Raw genomic sequence first — 18,153 nt, 5'->3', positions numbered from 1 at the left:
TTCTCTTGTGCTGGTCTGGGATGGTTGTGAGAAAGGAGGAAGTAATAAATGTAGACTGAATTCTTTGCTGGTGTTTGATTTGGTCCCTATAAGCATCATGCAGGTAAGAGACAAGCAAAGGCCAAATTTGTTATTGTAGGTGTTGTAATTACAATGTAGTTACATTGTTAGATTAGAAACCGTGACAAGATTTTGAATAATATGCTCTTAAGAAGTTGGGTTTTCTGTTGCTTGCAAATGATCTGGTATAGTTCCAAAAATGCAGAGGTCCCAACTCAGTATGAAGCAGGTTAGAAACAAGAAGCCAAGTAAAGTGGTGGTCAATGCTTTCTTTATTCAGGCACTGTCAAAAATGAATCCACAGACCGAAGGATGTGGTCATACTCTATTATTGAGGGTTGGACAGAGACATGGCTCAGTTCACGTGTACGCTGTTGCATTACAAGGAGTAATGCTGAAGTGGGCTCTTGACAAGTTAGGACCATGTTGAGAAAGGGCTGAAAAAATGTTCTGCAGCTGTTAGAGGAAGAAACAGAAGACGTGCTAGGCGTAACAGACTAGAAAAAGATATGGACAAACTTGTCCCTTGCTACGTTGGCAAGAGCTGGAGGCAGTATTGTAGTGCAGATTCCACTATCATCTGCTGCTGCTGCTGAGGGGGCTGGAACTGTGACTTTTCTTTCTTCCTTCTTTCCCAAGTTTCTTTGAAGTTGGACAGCTGTGCTGCGCTAGTGTAACCTTTCTGCTTGCTGGCAGAGGAGGAATGTCTGCTTTCTCTTGCTTTGTTGTTTACTCTTTGCTCCTTCATTGACATTCTTTACTTGTCAGGAATGTTCTGAAGTGTGTGCTCTGCAAACGGACAGGTTTGTGAAATCTGTTTGGTCTCTGCTGCGGCTCAGAATGAAATTAGGAAGATATTTAAAGTTTCTTGTTGGAGATTGCTCACATAAGAGGCTGGAATGACCCTTGTGCATCTTTGTAAACAAAAAAGATGAGGCTTGTAATTGAGATAATTTGTTAGTATAAAGGGATTAAATGATTTCTCAAAGCATGTTTTTTTAAACCCTTGAGTTTAGTTTTTAAACACCTCATCTGAAGAATTTCTTGCATTCCATGTGTAGCTATTCTGAGTTAAGCTGTCAGTATGACTGGTTATTCAGAATAAATAGAGTTGAAAAACATTTGTTCATTTGTTAAAAAGGGAGATGCAGAACTGTATTCAGTATTTCAGCTGTGCACTATGAAATAGTTACAGCTAATTAACATTTGACTTTCTTTTCCTCTCCAGTGTGTTCTGTGTTTGCGTATTGGTCTTAAAATAGTACCTTATTCTTCTGTACTTAAAAAAAAAAAAAAAAATCAGGATCTATATGGTGATCGTGGTGGTAGGTGTGTATAGTTATAAGTAGAGGGTTTTTTCTGCCTGAAAAGTTAGTTTACTGTCCCTCCTAATCTGTTGAAATTATGGTAGGTGAAGAAATTGTGTTGGGTGAGAAGCTTTGTAGTAACCAGCAAACCTGATACCTCATCCAGATGTGTTCAGGTATACTGCAAGTTATGATTTTGAATCACTAAATTCTCCTGAATTCACAAGGTATTTGAATACTGATAGATGAATGGCTTTAAGGATTTTTTGTTGTTGAAAAGCTATAAAGGCTTGGAAGAAATTACTGGCTTGTAGCCAAGGAAAAAGTTTTCCTGGCTAACAGTAGTTGTCGAAAGTGAAGGGTGGATGTTCCTAGAAGGAATTTCATGGCAGCCATCAGACTCCTTGCTGATCTGTTTTTCCACTGTGAAAATGTTGGAAATGCATCAAAGTACAGTCCTTCTGTCTGACTTTTTTGTCTCTTAGCTACTGTAGGTATGCCACGGTTTAATTTTAGTGCCTCCTGTGAGACATTGTGCGCTTCTGGATTCATACCATTACAAAAATGAAAAAGAAGTTGCATTTTGGAGAAACACAATATAGCAGCCACCATGGATAGATTGCCTGATTTATTTGCTAAGATCTTGTTTAACAAGGTGTTAGTCTGATATTTCCTTTCTCTCAGTGGAGATAAGTAGAGTTTGGCTTTTATGAGAGGAGCGAGGTGCTGGCCCAGGCTGCCCAGAGCAGCTGTGGGTGCCCCATCCCTGGCAGTGCCCAGGGCCAGGCTGGACGGGGCTTTGGGCAGCCTGGGCTAGTGGGTGGTGTCCCTGCCTGTGGCAGGGGCGGCTGGAACTAGATTGTCTTTAAGGTCTCTTCCAACCCATACCATTCTATGATTAACTGATGTGTGCTTCAACAAAGTTTGTAGAAGCTTATATATTTTTGAGACTTCTGCTCTCTGTGTCTTCTGCTTCCCTCTTAGTGAATCCCTCTTTTCTGATGCTTCAGTGATAGGCTTTAAGAAACTCTGTGATCGACTAAGCTTTTTTTTTGTAGGCAGGCAGTCTGAAATCTTGTCCTAGAATCCGTGCTACCCAAACGGCAAAAATACTTGACTGTCTTTAAATGTGACTGTTGCCTGTGATTGAACAGTGCTGCCTTGCTAGTTAATGTGAATGAGTTTTTTTAATATTTTTATTCTGTTGGGCTTCTCATCTAACTCAATAATTTTATCTTTCAGTACCAAGATAAAGAGGAAGTTGTTTTATGGATGAATACAGTAGGACCCTACCACAATCGCCAAGAAACATACAAATACTTCTCTCTTCCTTTTTGTGTGGGATCAAAAAAAAGCATCAGCCATTACCATGAAACCCTAGGAGAAGCACTTCAAGGAGTTGAATTGGAATTCAGTGGTCTTGACATCAAATTTAAAGGTAAGCAATTGAAAGTGCATTTAGTCACTTAAAATAACCTATGAACCCTTAATGCTTTATTTTTAACTAGAGGAACTGAAAGTTTGCCTCTGCTAGTGACTGAGTGTATTTCATATTGTTGCTTGAAATGCCCTGCAAGGTTGTCTACTACCATTGGTTTTTCGGTTTGCAGTAAAGTTTTCATTTTTGTGCCCTTTAAGAAAGATGCTTGCAGCAGATACATGCTTCTGAAGTAACTGATTGCATTTCATAAAGTAAAACTAAGCTTTCTGCATATGAATGATTAAAAGTTTATTTACTGGAATTAAGATTCTGGAATTACCAGTTATGAAGATGTAATTTTTTTCATATGGTGTTGAATACCTTTAAACACAAGGGTTCTTGCTCAAAGTCCTACCTTAACACAAAGTTAATTTTATTGTATCCTTCTGGTTACTGTCTAGTTTAAAATACCTTTGACAAATACCTTTGTATTATTGGCTCTAATTCATCATATGCTGGTCAGGATGGAGCTAGTCTGGTTTTTTATCTGTTGCTTCCTGCCCTCTCCCTTTTTCCATGCTGTTCCAGAGATGACGTTTAACTTCTTTTGCAAATACATTTCTTGTGTTAGGGGCTGCGTCTTCTGTTGCATAATTTCTGTGTGTGTTCTTTGGTACCCTCAGTACTTTCAGGTATCTGTAGCTGGTAGTTCCACAGCTTTAAATAACAACAGATTCTTTTTGTCTGTATTGATTTGTAACATTGATATATTCCCGTTTAGATTTCTGTGTATATGTATCTTTTGCCCCTAGAGGGTTATGCTTCATTGCATCACCAGTGCTTAACTGGATCTCTTAGGATCTCCTGTCAGAGCATTTGCAATCAGATGAGACTTAGTTTCCGTAGGTTACAAAAGTTGTGTCCAGAATTGGTCTTCTGCAAAATTAAAGAGACTTGATGGTTTTGTTACAATTGGGGTAAGTGGAATAAAAGATTAGAAGGTTGTTAAAACCATAGATTCTTGATAAATTTCTAGGTTGCATAGAGGATAGCATCTCTGCATTAAAGGAATTTGGAGTTGAATCTTTCCTTTTAAGAACGGAACTGTACCTGCACAAACAGTGGAAAACCGTCCTACTGCTGGTTTGCAAGACTTACAGCCTGCTGAAAATTTTACTCGGTATGAGAGAAATAGTTTTCCTGTCAAACCATGTAGAATACACTTAAAAATGCAAAATGGAAAGAACAGAGAAGGCAACTGGCAGCAGTTCAGCATGGCTGTGAAGATTAAATAAAACTTCTATTGTCAGAATACAATAAATATTTGTTTTTACAGCCAGTTATGTGTGTAATTTTTACTTTCTTTAATTGCCTTATCTTTACAAAGAGATTATATTATTCCAGTGCAAGTGTACTCTCTAGATGCAGCACCAAATTGAAAAGACTGGAAGGTTAGTGAGTTAATGTTTAATGTTCTGAAATGACCTATTCCCAGATTTATTTTCTGAAGATTATCTGTAATTAATTTATTCCCCTATCATATCAATTTTTTGCTAGATCAAGTCTTTTGTGAGTGGGAGTACTGAGCAGGCTGTGCTGTTCCATAGCTCACTTCTCAGCATTTCCATCCTGGACCTGCCCTTTTCCTTACTCATGTGGAGGTTGTAACTTAGTAACCTGTTTTTAAGTGGAAGTGTTGAGATGCTATCAAGGGAAGGAAAGTAACTGGCTTAAGGTCAGAAACTGGCTGGAATGCTTGAAAACCTTTTCTTCTGTAGTGATCAAAAAAAGCTAGAACCTCTGTTGTACCAGAAGTACATGCAGTAGTCAGGCTGCTTTAGATTTGTAAAGCATGTTCATCTTCTTTTTCCTGAAATGACAGATAAGATAGATGAAACTTTTAGTGTACTTTTTGTCTCCTTTTGTGACCACCATGTAGTCTGTAGTCAGATGTGGTTTAGCTTTCCAGAGTATTTTCTGCCATTTCTGAGGGAAGTACACAAAAGCAGAGCATTGGATAAAAGCCACTCTTCTGTGAATACGCTCTCAAATATTTCTGTAAAATGTTCTAATAATTAAGAACTTAATGAGTTTCTGTTTTGGTAATTCTTTAATCCAACACTTAGAAAAAAAGCTTTAAACAAAAATAAGTACGACTTGGGTAATATTGAACCTCCAGATCCTCAATACGTAGAAACTGATACCGTTCCTATTTGGTTAAGTGAAGTCTTTTGGAATTCAGAACTGCAGGGAGCCCAGATCATCCTGGACTAACATCCTGGACTAGACTTCAGGATGGCAGAAAAGTGCAGTGGTTTTTTTTATCTTGTAATTGTTTTGGTTTTTATCGTTTCTCTGCCATGTTAGTTTATCTGTTGTCTTCTGTAGCTCTTTACAAGAGGTAAATCTGTTTTCCTTAAGTCTCATTTTGCGTTCAGGTTAGGAGTTTCAAGATTCTGATTCACAACTCATTGTGCTGATGTTTTGACATGGAAAGCTTTAGATTTTGTCCATTACAAGTATTATTTATTGTGAAAAATTGAGTACAAATTCTTTAGGGTTTAAGGTCTGGTCTTCCACTCATACTAATTTTTTTCAGTTTTTGCACCTCTAATTGCTTTACCAGTGCACTACAAGTATGCAGTTGCTACATTAGGGTCTCTTCTTCCAGATAGACTGGGCATTATGTCTTTCAAAAGAGGCTTTGAATGAGTATGGAAGAGCAGAGATTTCAAAAAGAATCGGGTGTTTATGGCTTGCCAGTGTAAGTGATTGATGTGCTGGTACGTTTCCCAGCAGGTGGGGCAGTCCTCTTCATCCATGTCCTTTGTTGCTTTTTAAAAATGTATTTTTTATTATTACTAGCACATTGGCTTTCTGTGCAGATTGACATTCTGTATTGGACCTGCAGTGAATTCAACTCCTAACCAAAGTGGCTGCAGGTCAGATGTTTTCTATAAAGCAGATGGTACACGGTAGCTGGTTGATGACTTAAGTACGTGTACATGATCTGGGAAGCTGTCCATGTGCATTTCTAGTTTTTTCTCTTACAATCTGTGTCATCTACATAAAAGATGAAGCCAATAATCTCTTTGCTGTTAGCTGGCATGCAGCAGCTTCTGTATCAGGAGGTGCTTTAATACTTGTAGCAGTGATCCATGAAGCGAAATCTGAATGGGAGTCAACTCATATACTTTATTCCAAACTTCAGAGTAACAAGTATAAATTAGTTGTAGCACTAGTTATTAATACTTACTTAATATAAAATTATGTAAAATTAGTTGAAACCCTGATCTCCTTGATACACAGGTTTTTAAAGTGAAAAAACAGAGCAAAGGATTGCTATCTGAGATTCATTTTTTACAGGCTTAAAAACTGTCGTAACACCACTATAATTTATATCCAATGCATGTAGGAAAATCCAAATGTCATAGACCATCTCTTTAAAATTTAGCATTTGCATAAAGAATTCTGTTCCAGTTTGGTTGTTGAAATGTGATATTAGCTCAGTTTTCTGGTGACTTGTAATAGCAGATCTTGTTCTTGGCTGAAGTTGTGTTCACTTTTTTAAGAAAAATAATAGTAGCTGGATTATATCAATGAAATAATTTTCTTTTTAATGGATAAATTTTATCTCATTGTGATTGATCCATCTACCTCTGCACCAGTGGTCCAGACATTGCTGCAAGGCAGCTGAAACAGAGTTGCTGGTGATCTGTGGTTTTGGATTTTTTTCTTAAGAAGTAGAAGCTTATGTTTTGGCACCAGTAGATTCATATGTACTTAAGGAAAAGGTATGGCTTCAAGGAGTGTTCAGTATCTTTAACATTTAAAGCTGAAATAATTAAGAACAGCTCAGGTACCTTTCACTAATCATTTAGATGCTTGAATGTGCATTTAAACACCTAACCATAGGCACCTGCTTTTCAAAATGTTGGCACAACTGTCTGAAAGACTTGTACGGATATTCTTCATGAATATTGCATTGGATCTCAGTTCTGAGTTAACAGGTAATCAAGTTTTTCCTCATGTGTGTTTGGGACTATGGCAAGACTAACAATTGCAGGTATTTTTCCACTTTAAATGAGTATCATAAGAGTTTACAAAAATGAATTAGATTTGGATTTTATACTGTTAGATTTTTGTCCTCTGGAGTAAGTAAAGGGGAGTTAGAATTGTTCTAATAAATTAGCTTCTGCAGTATAAAACAGTTCTCGGCATAGTTTGACTGGACAGCAGTAGCAGGTAAGTGTGAAACAGTGTTGTTCGTCATATTCAAAGAATTACTTAGGCTGCAGCTGTCAGTAACTGAAGTACCGTAGACTGCATAAGTAGAACTGTCAGTTGAATCAGCAGACCTTGCCTGAGTTTTTGCGATGGAATAGGAAAGTTATGGCTCTGCAGAAATGTATTTCTGAGAATGGAGGCTTGCACGTGAATATTTGTAGTGGTGACTGGTGGGCCAAATCTACAGTGTATTGAAGGATTCATGAAGTAGTGTTTCTTTTGGTATTTAAAAATGTGTCACGTGAAGGATGCTTGCAACCGTACAGAATAGCTGGATTTCCCTTCTGTTACAAGTAGGAACAATATTGTTCTTATTGCAGCTCTCAAATCTGTATGAACATCTTTGTGAAGTAATGCATTGTTAACATATGCTTCCATTGTTATATAACTAAGTTTTCAGTTTGCTTAATTTCTTGCCAAGCTAAATCTAGACTAATAATGCTTTTTATGTAATATGTGCAGTTGTTCGTTCAAGTACTTGAATTGACACCCTCTGCGTTACACCTGAGAGTGAATTATGAAATATATTGAACATTGGGATCATAGCAACTTCAATTAGGAAATTAATTTTTTACATTGCTATACAATATCAGTTAGAGGAGATGAATTTGAAGGGGAAAAGGGGTTTTAACGTACCTGAATTTTGCACTTAATTAGAAATTTTATTAAATGACCATATTTCTAAATGAGAACTCCTTGCCCAAGATTTCCCTCTGCAACACCTCTAGAAAATACGACAGCCATTCAGGACTATGTTCAGTACTGGGAGATGGTCAGGTACAATGAGGTTTTGTGTGGTTTATGTGTTTGCAGAAAACCCAGTTGATCTGACTGTTCACAGGAAATTTGCAATCTGGCATAAATGCACCTGCTTTTGTAATGAGTCTTGCTTTCATGCTTTTAAAATTTGCTTAATGTGCTATTGACATTGCTGAAGCTGTATTACATAGCAGATGTTACCTCTTTGACATCCCTGATGTAGACACAACACAACACATACTTCTAACTTCACACTCCTTTTGGATGCACACACAACCATAATTTGGATAAGAGCTATCTAACACAGGTAAAGCTTTAGATCTGGTAAAGCTGTAATGAAGTAGACTTCAGCTTCACTGAATGCTTTTGTAAGCGACTTTAATCATTTAACACGGTGGATTTATGCTTAACCATCTAATCCTGTCCTGTAACTAAATGACAGCTTCGGTGTTCTCAGTGGTTGGAGAAAGGAGCGCTTGTCATTCCTCTTGCCTTCATTCAGTTGTTTAGGGGGAGGAGGGAACGGTACTGCGTAGTGTAGCTGAGGGTGAAATCATATACCATACGTGAAGTCATGCCTGCATTTTGCAAGAATTGAATGAGGTTGTTTCTAATGTTTGTTCTGGGGTTTTGTGTATGTGCACTGGAGTAACTCATAATGTAGTTGATCTGCAGTTGATTGTAGTGAGTGATGTCTTCTGGTATTCTGAACACTGGGAGTGAAATCCATAAAAATGGATGAAGAGTTTTTTGGTGGCATGTGGCTATCTGCTGCCTGGTTAGATGCCAGTGCAGTCATTTTGCTTCAAATAGTATTTCAAAGTCTTTTGTTTGTTGTTGTTTTGGTTTTGGTAGTTTGGGTTGGTTGTTTGGTTTGGTTGGTTTTACAGCAGCAAAACCCACTGTTTACATCATAGAGTATTAGGTGCAGAATGGCTTGTTTCAGTTAGTGTGAAAAAAAAAAATGAATAAAAAATTGGCAAATTCCAGGAGTCTGAAAGCCCATGGAGTAATTTGGTATTAGATTACAATCTATTACTGAATTTGTCTTGGTTAATAACTGCAAACAAAGGCTTCTGTATTCAGGCTACAAAATGGGAAAGGTCTCTAAAAAGAGCGCTTGTAGTTCATGTGACTTTTATTTCGCTAGTAGCACTTGCTCCTGTCCCCATGCTGTCCTTCAGCTGTGCGGGTGCCGCTGGGTGTGTGGGTGAACCAGTCTGGGGAGAGCCACCTGCAACCAGGTAGTGCTTCATTTCACGGCCCCCACCAGTCTCTCTTTTACCCTTACTGTAAATCACAGTATATTTTCATTTGACCTCTCTGTTGAGCTTTGTTGTGTTAACTTTGTGAGTTAAAAAAATTAACATTAGTGTTAATCTTTTATTTGAGTACAGCATGAAACTGCTAGAGAGTGACAATAAAGTATTTTGGAAAGAATTCATCCCTACTTAGCAACAAATCAAGAAGACAGGGTTTCTGATTTTTTTTTCTTTTAAATAATGTTAAGATGACTCCAAAAAATATGTTTAAAAGTGCTGAACAGAGGCTTTTTTTTTTTTTTTTTTTTAATCAACAGTCCTAAACATATAGGATCCAGCTCAGTAGAGGCATAAATGCAAAGTGAGGCCTGGATTTGTATGTGTGTGTTTCAGCTGTGGTGCCTTAATGGCTTCCCTCTCCTGAATGTCCCAGTATGGGTCCTGAACATAGAATCCATGGTCTAAAAGTCTTCTTGGGGACACTTGTTGACATGAGTGGTTTTGTGACACACTTTTTTTCCCAAGTGAAAGTTTTATTGCCTAGTAAGGCAGTCTGAAAAATGTGTTTTATCAGTAAAAAAATGAAGCTTAGAGTGCACTTGTTAGGTCTTGGAAGAAACAAATAGAAAATACTGAAGTTTTCATAAGAAAGAGGAGAAAGAGACGGATTCACTCCAGAATAGCCAGGGGCACCGTCTTCTCCAGGGCTGCAGGAAATCACTGCAACTATGCAAGACTGCTCGTGGCTGGTTTCTTGCTGTCTTGCTTCACCGGGCTGTGCTTCAGTTTTCCTGACCAGACAAACTGTGCATATTTCCATTTTGACAGATTGTTTTATCAGAGAAATAATGGTTTGTGTTGGAAATAGTCTACTTGCTGGTGCTTTTTGTGTGCAGGTGATTTTATTTTCTAATAAAGCTTTATATTGCGGTTAGTGTGTAGGAGAAAGTAAGCTGAATTTAGATGCAGATTAGAGCTGTTCCTGGGGCACAGATTAATTTTATCTGCTAGAAATGGGTCCTCGATTTCAGAGATGACAAAAAGAGGAAAGAGGGGGAGCTAGAATGATTTATGTTCGCTTTGCTTCACTATTTGCAGAGTCGAAAATATTTACTAAGTAGTGGATGGAGGATTTTTGTCTCTAAATCTGTTGCTGCCTGAATTCTTGTACATATGAGCCCTTTTGTCTTTTTTCACTTGAAAAGGAAACGTTAGGGGAGGAAATTGGGATGTGAAAGAATGGCTGCTAACTACATTACTTGTGGATTGTAGATGGGGGAAAAACAGCTTTCTGGCTCAAAGGTGAATTTATTTTATTTCCAAATGTAGCCTCTTGTGTATTCTTTATGTTACTCCTGGTTTTATCTTCTGCCCATCTTTTTTTCTGCCTTTACCCCAATTGCTTTGTTTCTTCATTATGGTAGTTTCTTGAAAATTGCTGAGAACTTTAAAAGGTTTTAGTTTTTGCAAACAGTATCCCTAGTCAGTGAGCCCGATTATACTAAAATGTAGAGAGAACAATTTCATACCCCTTGTTAGAGTAAAGAGGTCTCACAGTCTGTCCAGGTAAAACTGCCATCAGCTAACGGATCTTAATTTAGTGTGGGTGAAGTAGCAAAATGATATTTTGAAACCTTTCCTTATCCAGTCTGTGGGAAAGCTTCTGCATGTGGAAGGGCAGTATTACACACACAGTCATGCAGTTGCTTTAATCGTTCCTTTTTCAATGCTTTCTTTTGTTACCTACTTGAGGGTAGCCAAGAGGGGTTAAAGACTCCAGCAGTGTCCATTGCTCCATTTGCTTGGTTTGCCTTTGCTTGGAGCCAGCTCGTTAATTGTTAAGTGCTTTAATTTTTTGCAGATGATGTAATGCAGACTACTTACTGTGAAATTGACCTGGACAAAGGAAGAAGAGATGCATTTGTGTACGCTATCAAAAATCACTATTGGTACCAGATGTATATTGATGACTTGCCAATATGGGGTAAGTGATATTATGCATAAAAAACTTGATTACAACTACAGGAGTTCTGTGCTAGTGGGTGCCATGAAGACAGTAAATGACTAAGCTTCGTTATTGGAATTTCACAAGTATGTAGAATTTATGTAATCAAATAATACAAATAAGTTGAAGAATTATTACATTGGAAGAAGAGTAATATGGCTTGTACTAGTGAATTACAAAAATCAGTGAAAAGCTGTTTTGTTTCTCAAGCAATGATTTAATAATACCAAGTTACTGGGATTGAATTCTCTTAAATGTTTGATTGAGTGGTAATTAGATAGGTATGATATAAGGTCTGTGTTAATGTGTTCATGAATAACAGCTGTCATAAAATTCTTCAAATATCTAAACTATATTTTGCTAGGTTTTTTGTGTTTATTACTAATGCAAGCGCTGTTTGATTTACTTTTACGGTAATTTAGTGGCTTTTAACAGTTTTGCATGTGCAGTCAGTGATTATGTGAAGGTTTATTTTACTTGTGCTTATACAGTTCTTAAATGTTCTTGCTGAGTATTATTAATCTGGGCTTAGGAGTGCTTGTGTCTTGAACAAAAAAATTATGTGTCCTTATTGCCGTTGTCTCCTAAGCTCTCTGGTTTTTGTTACTCCCTTGTAAACTGTGATCACATACCTAGCAAAGAGTGCTCTGCAGATTGTGCTTTGCACTGATGTAGCAATCAACCAAACTCCCCAAGCACTAACCTCCCTGTTGTAGATATAAACTGAAGGGAAATGAAAAGCACCACAGAACGCTTTAAGGTAAGGTCTTTGTTGCCTGTGTTCCATGAAAGAGGTAAAATTGCCCAAAATAAACAAAATCCCACACCACCTACAAACACACAGTTCAAGCCACATGACAAAAGTCTTTTGATAGGTAGTATGCTGAATAATGCTACCCATCATTCATTCATTCTGACAGAGGGTGATTTTTTCGCTCACTCTTACAATTCTAATTGATTTTATAAAGTAGCTATCTAATAAACATGGGTCCCAGCCAGAAATGCCGGTACTTTATATATTTATTTATGTATCTATTACTTATCTGTTAGTCAAAAAGGTTCTAGTTTTTTTAAAATGTATCTGTTTTTAAGAGATAACATTATAATGCCTGACAGGAGTACTCCTATATTGTATTCATTCTTTCCAGCAGATTAGCTTAGCATGTGTTACAGCTCTGTGGCAGGGCTTGCAGTAGACCCTAATTAATGTGTGTGGCCTGTACTATACTTCTTGTGCAATTTGCTTTTCAAAAGCATGCATGAGTGACAGTTGTTGCTATAATATTTTTTTTTATGCTTTTGGCCCTTCAGCAAAAGATGAGTGAATGGTTTTCCTACACTAGTGACAGCTGTGTAGGCTTTAGACTGCCCAAGGGTGATGGATGCTAAGCTGGCTTCTTTGGAGTCCTGTGTGGCTAGCAAATCTTGGGACTTTCTCTTCTAGAACTCATTTTTCTGATCTTAATTGAGAACATTTTTTTTTCTCCTCAAATATCAAAGAACAGATATACTTACTAAATCTTCTACACACTGACTACATTTTATGCTCTCAGCTGAAAAATCTGTTTTACTGTGATTCCAGTGTTTTTAATGTTCTTCAGTAATATGCTTTATATGCACAAGAAGTCATTCCTAATGCTACAGCTAATGAACATGTAGAATCTAGGTATTATCTTCATATGATATTAAGAGGCTGGTTTTGATAGTTGTTTGGAACCAGGACTGCAAGTGGTAATACTTAATAGATGAGTGCAGCATCATAATTACTGGTAATATTATGCAAGGGTACAGTCTGACATCAGGTGTGAAAGCAAGTGGTCTGTGTCTCCCGGGGGCCAGGTAAAACTAGCAGGACCACAGATTGGTCAATCAGTATTAGCCTGGTTTTATTCCAAAAAATTAAGCAGTTCTTGTTGGGGGGCTGAGAAAAGAGTGAATCCATCTGAACTGGTTAGAAGTGTTTCCCTGCAAGTCTTTCTGACCTTTGTGTTCCAAGTACAGTTTAGAAAAGTGAATAATAGCTTATCTGCATGAATTCTGGTTTTGCTGGGTCTCTGTTAAACTATAGGAATATTGCAGGCTCTGAGTGCTGCCTCAAACTTAAAGCTCCGAGATTTACTGCTCACTGAACAGTTTTTATTATAAAGATTTCTGTTATGAATGTGGCATGAGTGATACCGTACACATGGCTCCTCCAGCTTATTGTTGACTCTGTTGTATAGATTTTTGCCTAGTACCACATGTGGTGGCAGAGATACTAAGAAAACTAGTATCTTTTGCTTGATTGAGTGTCATTACATAGCTGTTAATTTCAGTAACTGTGATGAAAAACATTAGGACTGGTTAAAATACATGGCAGTAAGAACTTTAGTAATTATGATGGCATCTCTGACATACTCTGATTACTGAGGAGTTTTTTTTGTTTTATTCAGGTAGCGTCCAGAACTGGTTACCCTCAGCTTGCATTAAAAATATCTTGTGCTGAAATGGCTTTTTTGTTGCTATGTGAAGGCTGTCATGGTGATCCACTTCAACTGGGTTGCCTTTCCTGATAACGCTGCTAGCCAGCATGTATTTTATGTACTGTATCACCCAGTCCACTATTTTTTTTATTGTTGATTTGTGTCTTGTAGCCAGATTAAACCAAAATTTTGTTCCCTAAATATAAGTGGGTAGAGTCCTTTTTTTTGTGCTACCAAAACAAGTTAAGTAGTCTGAAGAGTTTAAAGGAAAAGGATTCGGATGGTGTCAATATTTGCTGAGAACTCTAGGCAACTTCTGTTTAATTCTGTTCTTAAAGCAGACCACTCACTTCTCTGGGCTCATCCAGATGGATATGTGGCACTCCTGCTGTCTCCTGGCAAACTTTAGTTAAGTTCATGTCTATGTTCTTCATGGTTTTCCACCTTGGTAAGGCTTACTGATGTCAAAGTCATACACACAACCATTAATATTTGCAACTCTCCTTAGGAAGCCCTCAAAATATCCAGTAAGAAGTAATCTAGTTTCAGAAAAGGCTAGGCATAAAATAACTTTTCTTAACTGCTGATAACTAAGGATAATGACTTCACACTGCTGTTTGAGGGCTTTGGAAGGTGTACACTTTTATTTTCTGACCTGAAAAAGGCAACCAGGTTTTTTTAAGGGCATTCAGATAAAATGATTCCATCTTCTATTTTTCCCTGAATTGCCATCCCACAGCGGAGGGGCTAGGTTTGACTGTTTCAGGACATCTCCCTAAGTATATGGAGCACCACTAGTGCACTCCTTCAGGTAGTGATGATCAGGATGTCCTTTAGGTAGTTTAGAGGTCTGTATTGTGATGGTTTTGAGTAGTACCATGGGAACAGATGGTATGCCAGGTGCTAGGCTGTATGGCATAGGCACAAACTGGCACCAGTTTCATGTGGATGGCATATACAAGGCAATCCAGACAGATGAGCGTGAGTAAGAAACGTGACAGAAATATACCACCTTGAAAATTGAAAGCACAGGTAGTGCACAAGTTCCATTCCTTCATGTACCTGCTGCTTCATGATAACCTGTTCCATATCCTTCACCTACTTGTTCTTCCCCCCACCCACCCCACCTTTTGTGTCTTGAGTGGTGCTTTTATTGTGGCTTTCCATCTTGTATGTGATCTTTGGTCGGATGCTTTTGACATTAAAGGTCATGCTTATAACCTGTGAGCTTGGTGACTCCTAGACTTGCCTTTTTCTCCACCTCGCCCCCCCCCCCAGCGGAGTACATTCTCTTGAATTTTTCTGTAGTACATCAGACATTTTGCAGTAATTTATTGAAAGGTAAGAACTTAATCATGGCTAGTGTTGAGTTCAATTGAGTTCTGATGCTCCAGGAGCATCTGAGCAGCTTTCCATATGGGAGGTAATAAAAATCTCCAAGTAAATTATAACTTTCTGAATTTTTCAGTGAAAGTAACAAAGAGAGTAGTCAAAACTGTAATTCTTGGCCAACATTGGAAGCTTGTGTGCACATGAGAGCAAGAAGTATGTGTTGGGGAGTCAACTAATGAGAAATACAGAATGAAAGTAAAGTTTTTAAGAAGAAGAAAAGTTAATGAAGGGATAGATGGGAGATGGGGAAATACAGAGGTCTTAGCTAAGTTCTGTTCATGGAAATTAAATCTGTATTCAGTTAGTTATTTATCTGGTAAGAATTCCAAATAAAACTAGAGGAACTGTTGTGTCTTCTGTTTCTTCTGTAGTGTTTGTAGCTGCATGCTTTTTTCTTCTAATGCCATTACAAAATGCTTCTTGCATTATACCTGTGGATTGAAGATGTAATCCAGGTATTAGAGTTGAAAAGAAGAGCATAAGGTCTGCTGTGTTCTCTTTACTGTAGTTATGTTGCTTTATTAGCTGGCAAAACTTTTGTAATACATATTTCAAAAAAAGTAATTACAGACTGTTTGAAAAGCATACCTGTAATAGACGCTTACACTTGTTTCCTATGCAGGCATTGTTGGAGAAGCAGATGAAAATGGAGAAGATTATTACCTTTGGACTTACAAAAAACTTGAAATCGGTTACAATGGAAATAGAATTGTAGATGTCAATCTGACCAGTGAAGGAAAGGTGAAACTGGTACCAAACACAAAAATCCAGATGTCGTATTCAGTAAGTAATTTGGTGATGCATCTGTAATAAGAAATTCTACATGGTGCAGTAGCTCAAAGATAGGTACTTGTATACCTACAACTATATATTGATACATCAGGCTATATTAGAGGAAGGTGCATCTTCACTCCTTCCAGTATGGTTTTTTCCATTACTGAAAAACCTTGATAGGGTTATTAAGAATAAATGTAAAATGATGATTTTTGAAACACTTCAAACAAACTGAAGCTTCTGTAATCTGCAGAAAAGTGTGTTGTTGGGAAAGAAAGATGTCCCCAAAAGTATGGAGACGAGAAGTGTAGAGGACTCCCCAGTAGGTACGCATTTTTGTAACATTTAGAGCTCTGACATTTGCATCACAGATTTAAATGGGTTCTGAGCTAGGACCAAAATGCATTGTACTTTGCCTTCATACTTTGCAAGCAGTAGAAATTTGTCTTATTTATATAATATTAATAGTAAGGTTTTCTCTGAGGCCCTCTGCTGTTATATTGAAGTGCTATGCTAAAAGGTAATGAATAAACAAAATTTGCTGATCTGAGGTAACAAATTAAATTTTTCCATTTTCCTCCTTTTTTTATTTGATGCTACTTAATTCTGTAATGGTTCACTTCTCACGTTCACCACATTTGTATACTGAAACTGGTTCTTCAGTGCTGGCTTTTCTACAGTGTGTTAACAGTAGGTGTCAGCATAAGAATATCCTCTGAAATAAAATCTTCTATTACGTTTGTCTTCGCCTGATGAAGTTGTATGGTTTGAAATGCAAGTAACTGTTTTTTATATGTGCTTTCTAGAATTGCATTTACACTATTCTCCCTATCTCTACTGCAAAATTGATCGTAGAAATTTTGAAATTTTCTACTTCATCAAATTCTGCCAGCATCGTGAAGTCCATTTGCTCTGTGAATTTTGAGGTAGACAGGACTATGTAGCTGCCAGTAATGACAGTACCATTAGATGTTCTCTTGAAATACTTTTTAGTGTACAAAGCTCAAGAGTTAACTATCCAATTCTGTTGGCACCACTGGGCAATTGCTGGGCTGGCACGTGTGTGGTGTTTAATTCACAGATTGTCTCTGGTGGTTTTATTATAAGCAGTGGTGGCTTCTTGGTGGCTGATGCTCTAATGAGAAGTGTGCCTAAAACAGTGTGGAAAGCTATTAATGCTTTGAGCTACTAATCTTGAAGAAGGTTGTAATTTGAACTGAAGAACATTAATATCATACCTCAAAGTGAGTAATACTTCAGTCTTGGGGCTTTTAATCTGTCTCGGGACTGTGGTGAGTGCTAGGCCTATAAGGGTATTAAATCTGCATTTATATGCTTTCTTCTATACTGAATAAGAGAACATATGTTGGAAAGGATAGTTCCTGATATATAGGTGTCATGTATTTTAAAAAGATATGCACAAGGGGGCTGCATTTATTTTAAGATCATTAAAAATCCTGATTATTTCCTGAACTTGGCATGCCTTTGAAAAAATTCAGTGGAGATTCGTGTTTTGTTTCTGAAATTACATTTAAAAATTAAAATGAAAACAATCTTGCAAAAATTCTGAAAAATACTTGGCACCATATATTCCATTAGTATAATTAAATCTTCCAAATTGAAAGCAGTCCTCTGTGCAGCTAGTGTAGTAACTGATAGCAGTAGTATGCAGTAACCCTGCAGTAGTGTGGCCATAAACACATACTTTTGCAGCAGGTTTCAGAGTTATTTTATTGGCAATTGAAGCGTCTAGATTGCAGAATGCTGTGGTCTTACAGATTTTAGGCTGCAGCTTTTAGCTTGTAGCTTTTAAAATTTTAATGTCTTTTAGAGTCCAGCTTGATCCCTTTTATCCAGTTCCCTTCCAGCCAGCTTGTATCTCAGTTTATGCCCTTTTCTTTCTTAATAGCATCTGTTTTAAATCTGCTCTTATATCTTCTTTTCCCTCACTTCTGCTAGACCACATCTTTTTTTCCTGGGCATTGTACTCAGAGAATTTAGGTACAGTTGATTTCACTTAATACAAGTCTCAGTGCATGGCAGCAAAACAGATCTCAGCTGCCATTCAGGGTGCAGAAGTAGAGGGGAGTGTCATCACTCAATGAACACTGATAACGTTTTCCACAAGCCTCTTTTCATGCAACACAGCGCATGGAAGTGTTGACAAAAGGGAGTGTGCTGTCAGAAAAGGAAAAAAAAAATCTTTAGAAAAATTCCACTGCTTTCTAGCATGTCATTCCTGAACATGTTTAAACATGCTTCTTTTCTTTAAACTTTGTTCTGAAATCTTGGGCAAATTTGGGAAGATTTTTCAAATGTATACCCCTGCAGGTATCTACCGTAGGGAAAAAAAGATCATCTTTGAACTATTTTTTGACAAACCTGAAAAATAGGGTCATTTGGATTTTGGTTTTTGCACCTTCAG

At 37.5% G+C, this 18,153-nt stretch overlaps 1 protein-coding gene across 1 annotated transcript in view; it reads left to right on the top strand.

Annotated features, from left to right (window-relative positions):
• The window catches only part of TM9SF3 (transmembrane 9 superfamily member 3), a 49,321-nt gene that overhangs the window by 7,086 nt on the left and 24,082 nt on the right, over positions 1 to 18,153 (top strand). The window contains exons 2-4 of the mRNA XM_056352021.1: positions 2,610 to 2,805; positions 10,957 to 11,079; positions 15,577 to 15,737. Coding sequence (XP_056207996.1) covers positions 2,610 to 2,805; positions 10,957 to 11,079; positions 15,577 to 15,737 — 480 coding nt within the window. The remainder of the gene's footprint in view (positions 1 to 2,609; positions 2,806 to 10,956; positions 11,080 to 15,576; positions 15,738 to 18,153) is intronic.

The sequence above is a fragment of the Falco biarmicus genome, chromosome 9 (genome assembly GCF_023638135.1).
Source record: "Falco biarmicus isolate bFalBia1 chromosome 9, bFalBia1.pri, whole genome shotgun sequence".
Taxonomy (NCBI): Eukaryota; Metazoa; Chordata; class Aves; order Falconiformes; family Falconidae; genus Falco; species Falco biarmicus.
The sequence above is the reverse complement of the archived record's forward strand: the minus strand, read 5'-3'. Positions and strand labels throughout refer to the sequence as shown.